Source organism: Rhinolophus hipposideros, assembly GCF_964194185.1.
Source record: "Rhinolophus hipposideros genome assembly, chromosome: 14".
Lineage (NCBI taxonomy): Eukaryota > Metazoa > Chordata > Mammalia > Chiroptera > Rhinolophidae > Rhinolophus > Rhinolophus hipposideros.
In genome coordinates this window covers 411,297-426,449 of record NC_138060.1, presented here as the reverse complement: position 1 = coordinate 426,449, position 15,153 = coordinate 411,297, and the positions used below count along the sequence as shown (strand labels likewise).

The 15,153-nt window shown below is 38.8% G+C and overlaps 1 protein-coding gene across 2 annotated transcripts in view; it reads right to left on the bottom strand.

The window, feature by feature from the left end:
* LOC308507601 (ankyrin repeat domain-containing protein 26-like) overlaps window positions 1–15,153 on the bottom strand; it is a 68,876-nt gene that overhangs the window by 37,934 nt on the left and 15,789 nt on the right. The window contains exons 8-10 of one of the 2 annotated variants that reach the window (XM_081072805.1): window positions 10,113–10,222; window positions 8,780–8,834; window positions 1,569–1,771 (exon numbers count right to left, since the gene is read on the bottom strand). In XM_081072805.1, the coding sequence (XP_080928931.1) occupies window positions 1,569–1,771; window positions 8,780–8,834; window positions 10,113–10,222 (368 nt within the window). The remainder of the gene's footprint in view (window positions 1–1,568; window positions 1,772–8,779; window positions 8,835–10,112; window positions 10,223–15,153) is intronic. The other variant, XM_081072806.1, reaches the window with a different exon arrangement.

The window sequence follows — 15,153 nt, the reverse complement described above, 5'->3', positions numbered from 1 at the left end:
TGGCTTTCATCAACAAAACAAATAGTAACAAGTGTTGGAGAGGCTGTGGAGAAAAAGGAACTCTCATACACTGTTGGTGGGAATGCCGACTGGTGCAGCCGCTATGGAAGGCAGTGTGGAGGTTCCTCAAGAAATTACGAATAGAATTACCATATGACCCAGCAATCGCTCTCCTGGGTTTCTACCCCAAAAATATAAAAGCATTTCTCTATAGAGGCACGTGTACTCCAATGTTCATTGCAGCTTTGTTTACGGTGGCCAAGACATGGAAACAACCAAAATGTCCTTTGATAGATGAATGGGTAAAGAAGTTGTGGTACATATACACAATGGAATACTATTCGGCGTTAAGGAAAGATGATATAGGAGCATTTGTGACAACATGGATGGATCTCGAGAGAATAATGCTAAGTGAAATAAGTCAGACAGAAAAAGCAGAGAACCCTATGATTTCACTGATATGTGGTATATAAACCAAAAAGAACAAGACAAACAAATGAGAAACAAAAACTCATAGACACAGACAATAATTTAGTGGTTACCAGAGGGTAAGGGGGTGGGGGGTGGGTGATGAGGGTAAAGGGGATCAAATATATGGTGATGGAAGGAGAACTGACTCTGGGTGGTGAACACGCAATGGGATTTATAGACGATGTAATACAGAATTGTACACCTGAAATCTATGTAAATTTACTAACAATTGTCACCCCAATAAAATTAATTAAAAAAAAAATCCCACCAAGATATTTTCAAGCCTTTGCTGTCCCCGCCCTTGGGTAACGCCCTCATTACCCTGAGGACTGAGGTGTCATGTAGAACAGCAGCCTCTGGGGGAGAAGGAGGGAGCCTGGTGGGTGATCCGACTGAACCGAAACCGCTCAGCAGGCCTGTAGCTTATAATATAACACTGTGACCAAGGCGCTGGGCGTGGGCTCTGCGCTTTCTGTCTTCCACACACCCCCTCAGGCTCACCACCTTATCTTTTTAGCCACTTCTTGGGTTATACTACCCTCACCCCTACGTTGTTAACCCTCTGCTATATTTCACATATATGCCTTTGTGGACATCAGAAAGACTAGAAAGAAGAGCTTGTCTGAAAGCGACCTCTAGAGATAATAACACAGAGCACAATGGAGACAGTACATGTACCAAGTGCCAGAATATGCAGAGTACTTAACCCTTTGGGTTTAAGTTGTTATCTTATAATAAATAGTTACCTCATTAAAAACTATTTAGGGGAATTCTGACAAGAAATTTTATAATAAATAGCGTTGTCTAAATCATAAAGCTTCAAAAACACTTTGCTTAAAGACTGGTAGATCAGATTAACTCTATGAAAACCGCGAGAAGGAAAAATACAATCATGTAAAACCAAAAATGGAGAGAGATGCAAATGTCCTGAACTAACTAACATTTTAAAAGTAATTTATTCACTAACATCATTTTCCAAAATTATACTATTTAGTAAGCTTTCATTTCCTATCAATCTCAGGAATCTGCCTGGATAAAAATTATACTTTAGAGGCAAATTAATGAGCTCGATTGATTTTCTCTGACTTTGGACTTACTTGTTTAGTTTGTTTTCCAATGATGATCTAAGTTTTAATTCCTCTAGGTAGAGGTGTTTACATTCTTCCAATTCTATTTTACAAGAAGTTTTCACTTTGAAGAGTTCAGATTCCAGACGTTTAAATCTGAGTTCCATGTCACTTATGTAAGCGCCAACATGGTCATTTAACGGGTGTACGTTTTTTTGAGATGCTGCTGGTTCCTAAAGCCAACGGAAAGGATACATTTTAAAAATAATTATAAACTGAATAATTACAGTCTATTTGTATTCTTTAGTTTTAAGTCAATGATTTGGATGGCAATTTAAATGTGAAAAAAGCTGAAGTTTAAAATATTTATCATCAATACGGAATAAAATAAATCTGAATCATGAAAATATTTTGAATCATCTCATCTAACAATTCCAATAAGAGAATCAATTTTAAATTTTAAAAATTGAACAATATGACTTAATAATCTAAGAATATGGTGCATTTTATTTTCTTTATTTCCTAATAGTCTCGTTTTATATCAATTGGTCTTAAAAATCAAATGATTATCCAGAAAGAACAAATCTCAAAGATCAATTGAGTGATAATAATGATGGGAACTGAAATATTTAAAAGGAGGAGCAAATAGCACCTTAGTTCCAGAAAATCTAAAAAAATAAAAAATAAAAACAACTGCCATTAAGGGGAGTAGAAGAATCACATACACTATGCATATCGAAAACGTAATTTGCAGCAAAATGAATTAAGGTGTGTTAAAAATCAATGAATTAACCTGTAAAAATAGATTTAAAAATTTTTTTCTACTACATCCTGTCTTGCTCAGTCTTCAATATCCCAGAATTTACTGTGTTCTGCTTCACTCTTTTCTACCACATTCGTGACTATATGAATTTTGAGGTTTAATAATTTTTATCTCCACTCTTTTTATTCTCTACTTTTTCACATGACTTTTGTACTCCTTTCATAGATAATAACTCCTGTTTAAGATTGATTTTCTTCAACAAGGTATAGATATCTTTTTTTAAAAACACTTTTTAAAACAAATTTTTTTTTTTTTATAATTGGGGAACAGTGTTTTTTCCAGGACCCATCAACTCCCTGTCAAGTAACAGTTTCCAATCTAGTTGTGGGATGCGCAGCTCAGCTCCAAGTCAAATTGTTCTCTTCAATCTACTAGTTATGGAGGGTACAGCTCACTGACCCATGCGGGAATCGAACAGGCAACCTTGGTGTTATGAGCACTGCGCTCTAACCACTGAACCAACTGGCCGGCCGCCCACTGGGGGCTCAGCTCCAAGCTCCAGCCATTGTTTTCAACCTAGTTGTGGAGGGTGTAGCTAACTGGTCCATGTGGGAATCGAACCAGCGACCTTGGTTACCAAGGATTGGAACCAGCACGATGCTCTAACCATGGAGCCAACTGGCCACCCCACAGATGGAGACATTCTGAAGATGCAGTTTCCAGTTTTGCTTTGAGAGCCTCATTCTGAATGAGTAAGATAGTATGATTTGGTTACGAAGGAAGTTGACTGAGAATAGTCTAACCCCAAACCAGTATCAACTTGTGAAATAAACTCAGTTGCCATAAAATGTCATCCGTACTGTAGTAGATCCTTATTATGTGGAAACTTGCATTACTCAGAATGAAGAACAAAGAGAAAAGCACCAGGAGACTCAAAAATGTATCCTTTATTGTCATCGACTTTGCCACACAACATCTGTACTTGATTTTCTACGATTTCCTGAATGATTGGTTCACGTTTTTCTTCTATAAAATGACTGTAAGTCACCTTTGAGTTGATAGTCTCTCACCTGTTCCCCATTTTAATTCTCCGTAATTTCTTACGAAGTTGTAGGGAGTTACGAGTAACTCATCTTGAGTTAGTTAGGCCTCCGTCAGCTACAAATGTTTCATGGTAATTTGAATTGCTTTCAAGAAGAAATGATTCCCAAGGTTAAGGAGAAATCACATCTCACACTGTGAATGTTTAGTGAGATGATCGCTACATTTTTTTCAACAACAAAAAAGTGTCTTAATTCGATAATGCTATCTTGTAATCCTCTTTCCACAGTATACAAGAACATCCTAAACAGCAATAATAACAACAACAAATCTGCTGGAATTTCAGTGATACTGAGTTGCGTAGAACTACTTTCCTTAGATACAATGCTTATTTGGTAAGATGAGGTGAGTGGATGGATGTAGTGTTTTTAAAACATGGCTACAAATTCTTGACATTTCTCCATGAAATTCCCTCCCTTTTAATATGTGCTGGCCTTAGGAAGTAACTGGATTCTAGTGCATGGAATAGGGCAGAACTGCTGTGAGAATGCTATGCCTGCGGCAGAAAATGTGATACAGCTTCCATCTGTATCTCAGGGAAGCTCGCCCTGAGAACCCAGCCACCATGTTGTGCAGATGAAGAAGCCCAGGACACACAGTGAGGCCTCCTACAGATGTTCGCGCTGAGACGGCCCCAGTGGGCATCCCGGCCAAAACCCCGCTTCAACTGCTACACGTGTGTGTAACAGCCTTTAGATGATTCTCATTCGCAGCTTCATGGCAACGCAGCTGATGCCAAGTGGAACAGAAATGAGCTAGTCTCACTGAGCTTCACTCAACTGCATTACTGGTGAACAAAACAGATGCTGTTTTGAGCCACTAGCTTTTGAGTTGGTTTCTTGAGCAGCAATGAACAATTGGCATTGATACTGATATTCAAAATGGTGTGAGGCCACAAAGAAAAGCAATCTAAAACCTGTAGGAGTGCCTTTCCACCAGGAGGTAGGTGGAACCCGAAAGGATGTGGAGAAGAATGAGAACGACACCCACAAGAGCCTCCAAGAGACGGTTATTGGGGGCTTGCGGGCCCCTAAAGAGGCTGGCCACAAAGACTTCTCAGCTAGTGAAGAAAATGAGTCTGAAATCCGGATAAAAGGGGACTTTTGCTGTGAAGTAACCAAGTAACATCCATGAGATACATGAGCTAACAAAAGACTGTGAACTGTAAAGGAACCAGGACTTATTGTGTTCAAATGTGTTTCCCAATTACAGCCTCTCCCACATGCCCTGTTATCAAATCATGCTAAAATGAAGAAATGGCTTCTGAGTGAAGATCAAATTCGCTGTGCTCCCAGGAAGACATGATCTACGGATGAGGACAAGACTGTAAAGCCTTCCTCAAGACTTCGAAAGAGTTAAGGTGGGGCCTTAAATTCCTGGAAGGCTCTTAAGAGGAAAATAATTTTATAGGCATGGTCCTACAACAGCTACAGGAAGCCCAAGAGCTTATCTCAAAACAATTTATGACGGTGGCTTTTCTAATGGCACGAACCCCAATAAACTCTCACGCAACTCCAAGTTTTTAGGATAATCAAGTAGCAAAAAACCACCTTGTTACCTTGGACTAATAAAAACCAAGAGAGTGAAAAATAAGAGGAGGCTTGTGGGTCTTAGACATTTGGGTGGAGGAATGACTCTGAGGGAAGAGCTGCAAGCACAGGTCATTTCTTATGAAAAGGACAGAACAAAGAGCTCACAGGGGACAGCCAAGGGCCATGGAGAAGCATTGGCATGATTAGGACTAAGTCCTAATCAAAGAACGGACAGCACACATCAGGCTGTATTTCAGAATTGCTATGGACTAACGTGCCTTCCACTTTCTATTTCTGCAGGGGAAACTTCAGCAGTCGAGCAGAATGTTGGGTGTGTGGGTGGTAGATAACTTGTCTCTTCCTTTCTCATGTTTTCATATTGAAAGGAATTGTCCTCAAGGGGCTTTATCCTAGAAACCAAAACCCAGGCCCTTCATCCCCATTTGCACCAGACTAAGATGGTAAAATCTTAGATTCAAACCTGAGCCTGATGCCATTAAATTGAGACTTGTGGCGAGTATTGTGTAGGGATGAGTGTATTTTCCATGTGGGGGGAATATAAAGAATTGTGGCCAGTGGACAGATCAAGGTGGTTTTTAAATGTGTCCGTAAATTTTGAAATATTCATTGCATAAAACCACTAGAATATGGGTCAACATTAGTGACTGGCTCCTAATGAACAGAATATGTTGAAAGACATTTCGTGTGAATTCCAAGACTCCTTCACAAAGGGCAACACAGCTCCTGTTGGTTATGTCTCTGAGGATCTGAACCTTGGAATCCAGCCCCGTGTTGTGGGGAGGCTCGGGCCACAATGCGAGCCGGGTGTTCAGGTGTAGGTGTTCCTGCTGTCTCCTCCAGCTAGAGAGCCGACCAACAGTAGGCACCAACTACCGGACACATTGCTGTACAAACTTTCAAATGATTGCAGCCTCCAGCCATCGAGCTGCCCCAATTGAAGCTGAGGGGAACGGAGACAGATGGCCTTGGCCACACTCTTCTTAAGTATGGATCTGTGAGTCAAATAACTGTTGTTTATTTCAACCACTCCATTGGAGAGTTAAGGAAAAAATAGCCACACCTTCTGGATTAAAAAAAGAGATAATAGTAAACGTAACTTATAAGTTATTAATTACAGTTATCTTCTTTTATTGCACTTTGCTGTATTCTGTTTTGCAACTATGTTTTACAAATTGAAAGCTTTGGACAATCATGCATTTAGCAAGTGTATGAATACCACTTTTCCGACCAAGTTGGATTATGTTTGGCAGTTTAGCAATGAAGTACTTTTTAATTAAGGTATGTACACTGTTTATTTAGACATAATGTTACCACACACTTGATAGACTACAGACTAGTGTAAAATAAATTTATATGCACAATTCTTGTGATTCACTTTATTGGGTTACTAGTGTATTGCTGTGGTTGGAACCAAATCTGCAATATCTCCGAGGTATGCCTTTAGTCTCCTTTATGGTGTAATCTAAGTAATGTGGAGATTGACTTATTAATGACACACAATGCTAAAGAGAAGAAGCAGTGAATACAAAAAAGGCATAAGAAGTTTCTCAAGGGTTCCCTTCAATGACAGCTAGGCAGGTAGGCATCTTTAGAAGCTTCCCTCAACGTACAGGATAAGGAAGACTGGCAAGGAGACATATGATTTCTAGTATGATAGTTGTAAAACTAGAAATAGCCAGTTAATAACCAAAATCAAACCTTTTTCCTGATTTCCATTCCCTAAAATTCTAAAAGAGATAGGCAGCTTTCAATATTTATTCATCAATCTAGTACTCAATCTTCACTTCCTTTTCCTCGGTGAGAAAATAGAGAGCATTATGGAATAATTTTTAATCTCAGTAGTAAAACAATCATAGTGTCCTCTGGCACTATTTAAATACAATCTCTCCTTTACCATACTTCAAGCTTGTTTGTATGAAAAGGGAAGACCATGTCTTCTGAATCTTATACTGAAATGCTTCTCCGTATCACATAAAAAGGCTTTGACATTTTACAATTCACATCACGAATCTATTATTTGTTTCTGATTGATTAATTACTTCCTGAATTTTAACAGCTGTACTTTTGAAATGTTTTCTTTGGATGGGATGAAATATTTATTCCATTAATTATATATGAAGCTAAAGGTACAACTATGCATCTCAATGTGTTTCTGAGAATGTAGGATCTATGCCAAGAACAAGATTGGCACCAGTGTTTCAGAAAAGAACCGGGTCAAACAGAATCTACTTTTCAATTGCAAGATGATGGATTAGAGAGATTTCTAAAGAGGAAAGCAGATGGTCCAGGTTTCATCTTCTCTTTCCTAGACAGTGAAATCTATGGAAGAGGCTATGGATTAGGAGATAGACAAAATGAAGAAAGTTGTCCACCAAGTATCAGATCTAATTACCGATATTTGATGGAAATGGGAGGGAAAGGGAAGCACTGGGTTAAAGATTAATGTTTTGAATGAAGAAAACAAAAGGAATGAGTCGACTTTGTAAGCCTAATATCCCATCATGTCATAAGATCACCAAGGTCTGCGGGCCACAGTCTCCATCCAGAAGCAAAACATCTCCACAGAAGTGGAATTAAAGATATTCCCCTACATTGACATTTTATTATTCCATAAGGCATCTGGTAATATGCAAGATGACTGGGGAAGCGTTCTCATAACATTTGATTTGGTAATGGCGTAAGGACAGATCTATAGATCAATGAATCAAAATTAAGGATCCGGAAATTAACCTCATATGTAGAGCCGAGTGATTTTTGACAAGGGTGCTAAAAAATCCAATTGGATGTGAATAGTCTTTTGAGCAAATGATACTGGATCAACTGGGTATCCACATGCAAAAGAAAAAATTAGAGCTCTACATCATACCAGATATAAAAAGTATCTCAAAATGTAAAAGCTAAAATTATAAAAGCTTAGAAGAAAGCATAGGTATACGTCTTCATGAAAGAGTTCGTAATTGAGTGTTTAAAAAAATAGATTAACTGGACTCCATTAAAATAAAATGATTCTGTGCTTTAAAGGATACCATTGAAAGACTAAATAAGCAAGCTAATGAAAGGGAGAAATATTTGAAAATCCTATATCTGATAAGCGATTTGTATCCAGGATATATAAAGAACTCTTACAATTCAACAAGAAAGAGACAGTGCAATTTTAAAAGGGCAAAGGAATTGAAACAACAGTTTTTCAAAAAAGTTATACAAATGGATAATAAGCATGGGAAAAGATTGCTCAGCATCATTATTCATCAGAAAAAACTACATCAAAACCACAATATGGAGCAGAGAGTTCACTAGTGGTTCCTTAGGGCTAGGAAGAGTGGGAAGGGCAGACTGGCACACGGTGAAGGCTAACAGTACACAGATACTTTCCAGGGTGATGAAAATGTTGTAAAACTGATTGTGATGATGACTGCATAAAGCTTTTAATACACTAAAAGCCACTGCACTGCACACTTTAAATGATGGAACTGCATGCTATGTTCATTATATCTCAATGAAGATTGGAGCCAGTGCTTTGGGGTCATGCAACGGTGTCCTTCTTGGCTTTAGATCACTAGCCAGGGTTGAGACATAGGAGAGGTAACAGTATGCCCTTTTATAGAAAAATGATATAGAAAATAAGCTATCTTTTTCACTGCTTGAGTCTGTAAAATTAAGAGAGAAATCAGTATTGTACTGCTCAAAGCATTGAGTGGTTTCTATTTCCCCAAATTAAGTGATTTCTGGGTCCCAAACGGATTACAAAGTACCTTCTGTTTTAACCTAGCCATCTGAATATCCATTTCAGATTGATTGGGTTCTAAATCTCCAAGGAAACTAACCTCTCCATTTTGACTGTCATGTAGCATCCTTGTATTCTGAAAGAGGGTCTTCAGTCTGCAGAATTGTAGAAAACGAGTAAGTCAAATTCTTTAAGAGTAAATGTTTAGGAATTATTTAAAGAGATGATATGTCTATCATACAAAATAAACAAATCTATAAATTATGATCCTCTCCTATTTGTTCCAGTATAAGAGTTTGAAAGCATACTAATTAAATTATAATCTTAGGTAAGTAACATAAAACAATTGTGATACATATGATACAGACTTCACATTGTAACAATGTAAGGTTCTTATAATTAAAGTATTATTAATATCCACTTAAGATTGTTAGTATCAAACATATTAAATATCAGCTATAAACCAGAGATTAGTATCCAAGGTGAAGAAGAAAAGTATAATATATGTGGATGTTTTGAAAACACGCCAAAATACCATTCGGTGCCTACTGACCACAGTCTACCAGAAGAAAAGAAAGTACGTACCAACAAGAGATCATTCAAAATAGAAAGAGAAACCGGAAAGAAAAATCTGAAGTCTGAGTGGAGGGGAAAGGAAAGGGGCAGGGCTTTAGAAGAAAGGAAATTGGAGAGATAATGTGTCACAGTCTCTTCGAGTCTGTCTTACGAAGAGATCTTTGCTAGCACAAAGTTAACAAAATGAGAATACAAAACAATGCAGAGAAAGACAGTGACATGGGAGAAAAAACACTGAGGAGAATCAGAGAAAGAACTTCATTCAGTAAGCAGCAAGTAAACAGAAAGCAAGCCACGTGCGGGCTTCCCAGACGTTGGGAAAGATTCCATTATTATTTGAGTGAGATGATTACTCATCTCATTCTTTTTTAAGTTATACATATGGTTTGGTATGTATGACATATTTTATAACTGACAAAAAAGTAGAAAGAACATAGAAGCCAAATCAATAACAATTCTGATGTTGTTAAACAATACCACAGATAGGTTTTTAGACATTAAACTGTTAGAATGCTGAAGGCAAGAACACTACGAAAAGAAGGAAAGATTACCAAAGAGAGCACAGACATCCTGCAGAAATAAAGATTCAAGGGAGACCAGGAAGAGTGCAGTTGACAGTATATGCAAAAGACACGGTCATTATAGTTTTAGGAATCATTCAAAAGTAGGTATAATATTTTGGCATTCACACAAGTTTGACTATGCTGAGTTTCTGATGTAAATTTGTAAGTAGGATAGCTTTTTTAATTATGAAAATTACAGGTATGAAATACATTTGTACTTAGGTTTTCATAAAGTGAGAATTATAATGAAATAGTAATTAATGGTTGACATGATCTGAAATATTAAAACCTTACCTGGTAACCTCTGTCTCTAATTCATCATTTTTCTTCTTTTGTTGATTCATATTATATTGCAGAGATTCTAACTTCTCATAGTACTTTAATTGTTCCTTTTCATCCTCAGACTTTGAAAAACATTTTTAAAGAAAGTTAATTTTAAAAATCTAGAGACTCACTCTTCTTTCTTTAAAATATGATTCCTCATGAGCTCATGAGTAATATGTGTACACAGGTGTATAAAATGTAGTTGTAGACCTGATGCCAATAAGGACAGAGTTCAAAAACAATGACATTTCTTAAAGCAGCTGAAATGGATTTTGCAGTGTCATCATTGGTTTCCTGGAATTTAAATTGCCAAACTTTCTTAAAAACAGAGGCTTTTACATGTAAAAATACTAAGTGTTAAAGAATAGATTTAAATAGTGGTTCTCTTTACATTTTAGTTTCAAGAAATGCTCCCAGAGACATTTTCATCAACATTTCAAGATTTTACAGGGTTTATGGAATCACATTTTCGTATGATAATCTTTGAAAACTTCCTGTGCAGTCCCCCTTAGATTGTGATAATCTGACATGAGCATCAGATGAAGACTCTCATTCTCTGTAAGCGTTCTTCCATAGGTTTCAATTTCTCCTTTTCTAGTAAATATTTTTCTCTTTAAAGTTTATCTTCTCTATATTATGTAAAAACATAACTTTTTCTTGATTCCTGTAACTTTTTCTGTCATCCTGTTTTTCTCCTTAGACTCTAACCCTCTTTAATATGTGGTCTCATCCCCAGGTCCATATTTTCGCCACTTATTCTCTTCTTTTACATGAGAACCTGACTTTCTGTCCTTATAATTGCGCGAAAACATTTTTCAGGGTCATCTCTTTTAGTCCTTGTCCTGCTTTACTTCTCAGCAGCAACTGATAAGGATGCCCACACCCTTTCTATAGTCTTCTCAGCCCCACTCATCTCTAAACAGCAGTCCTGGTGGGCAGGCCTTGACCCTTTTCTATTCCTCTTTTTAAATGCTCTCAGCTCCTTAAATCCTAGTGCTTCAAACCACATTCCCTCATCTACAGTGGCAGCCTTGACCCCTTTACTGAGGTCATCTGTACTTTCCTTTTTCCCCTCGAGCTCCTCATAGACAGTGTCCCTCAACCACACACTCATAAACCATGACTTGCTGTGGATCAGCTCATCTGGTACATTTCATGGGGATTCTTATCACTGTTACTACGAACATAGCGTTATTTTCAGATCTTGGCAGCTCCTCACCCTTAGGATGTTGACCAGCATACTTTGTCCTATTTTTCTCTCAGAATGCATAAGTTTTTTCATAAGGTTCACATTATCTACTATTCGCCTTTCCATTTTTGTTTGCTCTATTGAATAACTTCCTATTCCTTGGGACCTGACCTGACCTATGGAAGTGTTCTGAAATTCCTTTTGCAAGTACACTCCACCATCTTGTTTGACAGCTTAAGTCAGTTGGAGCTATCCTTTCTTCCCAGTCCAGATGCTTCCTCTCACATTGTGTGAATCAAATATCTTAACCCAGGTACTCTCTCACCTTGGGGGCTATTGATCGAATTCGTTGAAACCTGTCGTAATTAAACTTTTGATTTACAGGGTAGACCTTATGGTGGCTGATAATTCTGTCGAGATCCTAATTACTTCCCCTAGGAACCTATCGTACCTCATTATTTTGGTATAAGCTTAATCAGTTGTGGGTGTGCTTACAAATTTTTCTATTTTTTGACATTCAATATTATTTTATATTAATTTTAGGTGTACAGCATAGTGGTTAGAATTTAAGTAATTTAACAAAGTGATTCCCCTGACTCATCCAGTACCCACCTGGCACTATACATAGTTATTGTCATAGTATTAACTATATTCCCTATGCTTTACATTACATCCCCATGACTATTTAGTAACTACCAATTTGTACTTTTTAACCCCTTCACCTTTTCCGCCCTGCTCCTAACTCCTCTCCCATCTATCACCCTAAATTATCTAGTACTCATCTGATGCCATGTGTTGTTATTGCAATATCATTAATACATGCCTTATACTATACCCTGGATCCCCATGACTACTTTGTAACAACCAATTTGTACTTTTTAATCTCTCCCCTTTTAACCCACTTCACAAACCCCCTTCCAGCTGGCAACCAACAAAATGTTCTTTGTATGTATGAACATTTTTCTGTTTGTTTGTTCTGTTCTTAAATCCCACTTAGAAGCACAATCACAGTGCATCTTTCTCGGTCTGACACACTCCACTCAGCACTGTACTCTCCAGGTCCATCCACACCGCCACAGATGGCCAGAGCCCATTTCCTTCTGTGGCCAAGCAATATTCCATTGCATACATGTATCATCTCTTCTTTATCCATTCATCCATTGATAGGCTGCATGCACATCTTGGCCATTGTAAAGAATCCTGCAGTGAACATATTGATGTACACGTCGCCTCGAATTGGCATTTTTTGGTTTCTTTGGATAAATACTCTGAAGTGGGATATCTGGGTCATTCTTCAACTCTTGTGATAGCCTTTGTTTAAAAGTCTATATTGTGTGATATAAGTATTGCTCCCACAGCTTTTTAAATTTTATTTTGTTTTCATGAAATATCCCTTTATTTTCAGTCTCTGTGTCTTTTGATCTGAAGCAAGTCTGTTGTAGGGAGCATATGTAAGGATCTTATTTTCTTATCCTTTCAGCCACCCTGTGTTTTGATTGGAGAATTTAATCTATTTACACATAAAGTAATTGTGCATAGATATGTAGTTACTGCTATTTTATGATTGATATTTTTGTTCTTCCTTTTTTGTTCGTTTTAAAGAAGTCCCTCTAATATTCCTTGTAATACTGGTTTGGTACTGATGAACTCCTTCAGTTTTTTTTTTTTTCCTCCTGAAAGCTCTTGATCTGTCCTATGATACTAAATTATAGCTTTGCTGGGTAAAGAAATCTTAGTTGTAGGCATGTCTTTCATCACTTTGAATATTTTGTGCCAATCCCTTCTGGCCTACAAAGTTGCTCTTGAGAAATCACCTGCTAGTCTTATGGGTGCTCCTTTACAGGTTACTAACTGCTTTTTTCTTGCTGTTTTAAAGTCTTTATTTGCCTATAAACTTTGGCATTTTAATTATGACGTATTCTTGGTATGGGCCTGTTTGGGCTCATCTTCTTTGAAATTCTGGGCTTATATGTCCATTTCCTTTACCAAGTTAGGGAAGTTCTCAGTCATTATCAAGTACATTTCGAATTCCTTCATTTCTTCTTCTCGTAGTACCCCATATGATAATGTTGGTATGCTTGACATTCTCAGAGGTCCCTTAAACTGTCCTCATATTTTGGATTCTTTTTGCTGTTCTGACTGGGTATTCTCTGCTACCGTATCTTCTAAATCACTCATTCGATTCTCTGCTTCATCTAGTCAGTTTTCATTCCCTCTAAGACATTCGCTTTTTCAGTTATTTTATTCTTTACTTATGACTGGTTCATTTTTATGTTTTCTATCTTCATTTTTATGTTTCCTATGTCTTAGTGGAAGTTCTTCTTGAGGTCCCTGAGCATCCTAATAACCAGTGTTTTGAACTCTGCATCTGATAGATTGCTTGTCTCTATCTTGCTCAGTATTTTTCTGGCGGTTTCTTCTGTTCTTTTATTTGGCATGTTTCTTTGACTCCCCATTTTGGCTCCCTCCTTCTGAATGTTTCTGTGTATGAGGTAGGACTGCTGTGTCTCCCAGGCCTATTTGAGTGGCCTTATATAGTAGGTGTCCTGTGGGGCCGTGTGGCACAGCCTCCTTGGTACCCAGAGCCAGGGGCGGCAGCTCTGCCCCTTGTGTGAGTTCTCTGTGCTCTCCTGTTGTAGTGCAGCCTTGGGTGCTGTTGGTATGTCAATGGGAGGCATTGATCGTCAGACTGTGTGGTTGTGAGGACTGACCATGACTACAGTGGAGGAGCTGTTTTGGCAGGGGCTGCCCCTATAGAGCAGGATTTGCTTTAGCAGGGCACTGGTGTCTGCCCTGTGTACACTTTGGTTGTGTCTTTCTGGGAGGCACCAGAGCGGTGATGCTCCTGCTCTGTCCAAAGATGGCCACCAGGTATGTCAGCCCTAGGGACTCCTAGAAGTGGCCCGGCCACAGGCCTAGTTCAGCCGCAGCCTGTGTCCTGCAGAGGGCCACCTAGCTTGACCACAAAGCAGGATGCAGATGGCTGCCACCTGCACCGGCTTTGGAGGTGCCTCAAGAGTTCCAGTTATGAACCATAGCCAGCTTCCATTAGTGCCATCTTGGGTCTACACAGCAAGAAGTAAAAGACAGCTGAGGCCACGTAACGCTTATTTAGGTTTTGTGAACCTTTGAGAGATTTTAGGCAAGTCTGCAGCATGAGCCAAGACAGGATGTTTTTTTTTTTGGAAAAGTCACTGGAAGAAGCTTGGGTTGGCTCTCAAGTTAGGTGGGGCAGGTTCTCAGGGAATCACTGTTCTCAGGGACAGTGTTAGCCAGGTTGATGTAGACTCAACTGATGGAGGCCGTCTATGTCTCACACTGCGACGGGTGATGGATCAGTACAGAAACAATGGATTCTACAAGCACCTCTGTGTGGGAAGAAGCTCCCCTCCAGCCATCACCCTAAAGGCAAAAAACTTAGTTCCCCCCCTTATATCCCTGAACTACTGCCCAGTGTTAGAGTTCAGGGCAAATGAATCTGTCAGTTAGTAAGCCCATTCCAAGCCCTATAAAAGAATCAACTGGGACTCTAGCCATCCTTTTATCTCACCCAACCAGAATGACCAGTGGTTTCCACAGCCAGAGCTATGGGGACATCTCTCTCTAGCATTGGAATCCTGGGCTAGGATGCCTGGTGTGGAGCTGGGACCTCTCACACCCCTAGTGGACCTCGACAAGCAAGATATCCCTCTAGACTTCTGACAGTCGCACAAGGGTCTGGCATCAGCTCGTTCTGTTTTTCTGCTCCTCCTACCAGTCTCGACGTGACTTCTTCTGTATGTCCCTAGAGGTAGGACGACTTTGGTTGAGCTTGACTTCAGG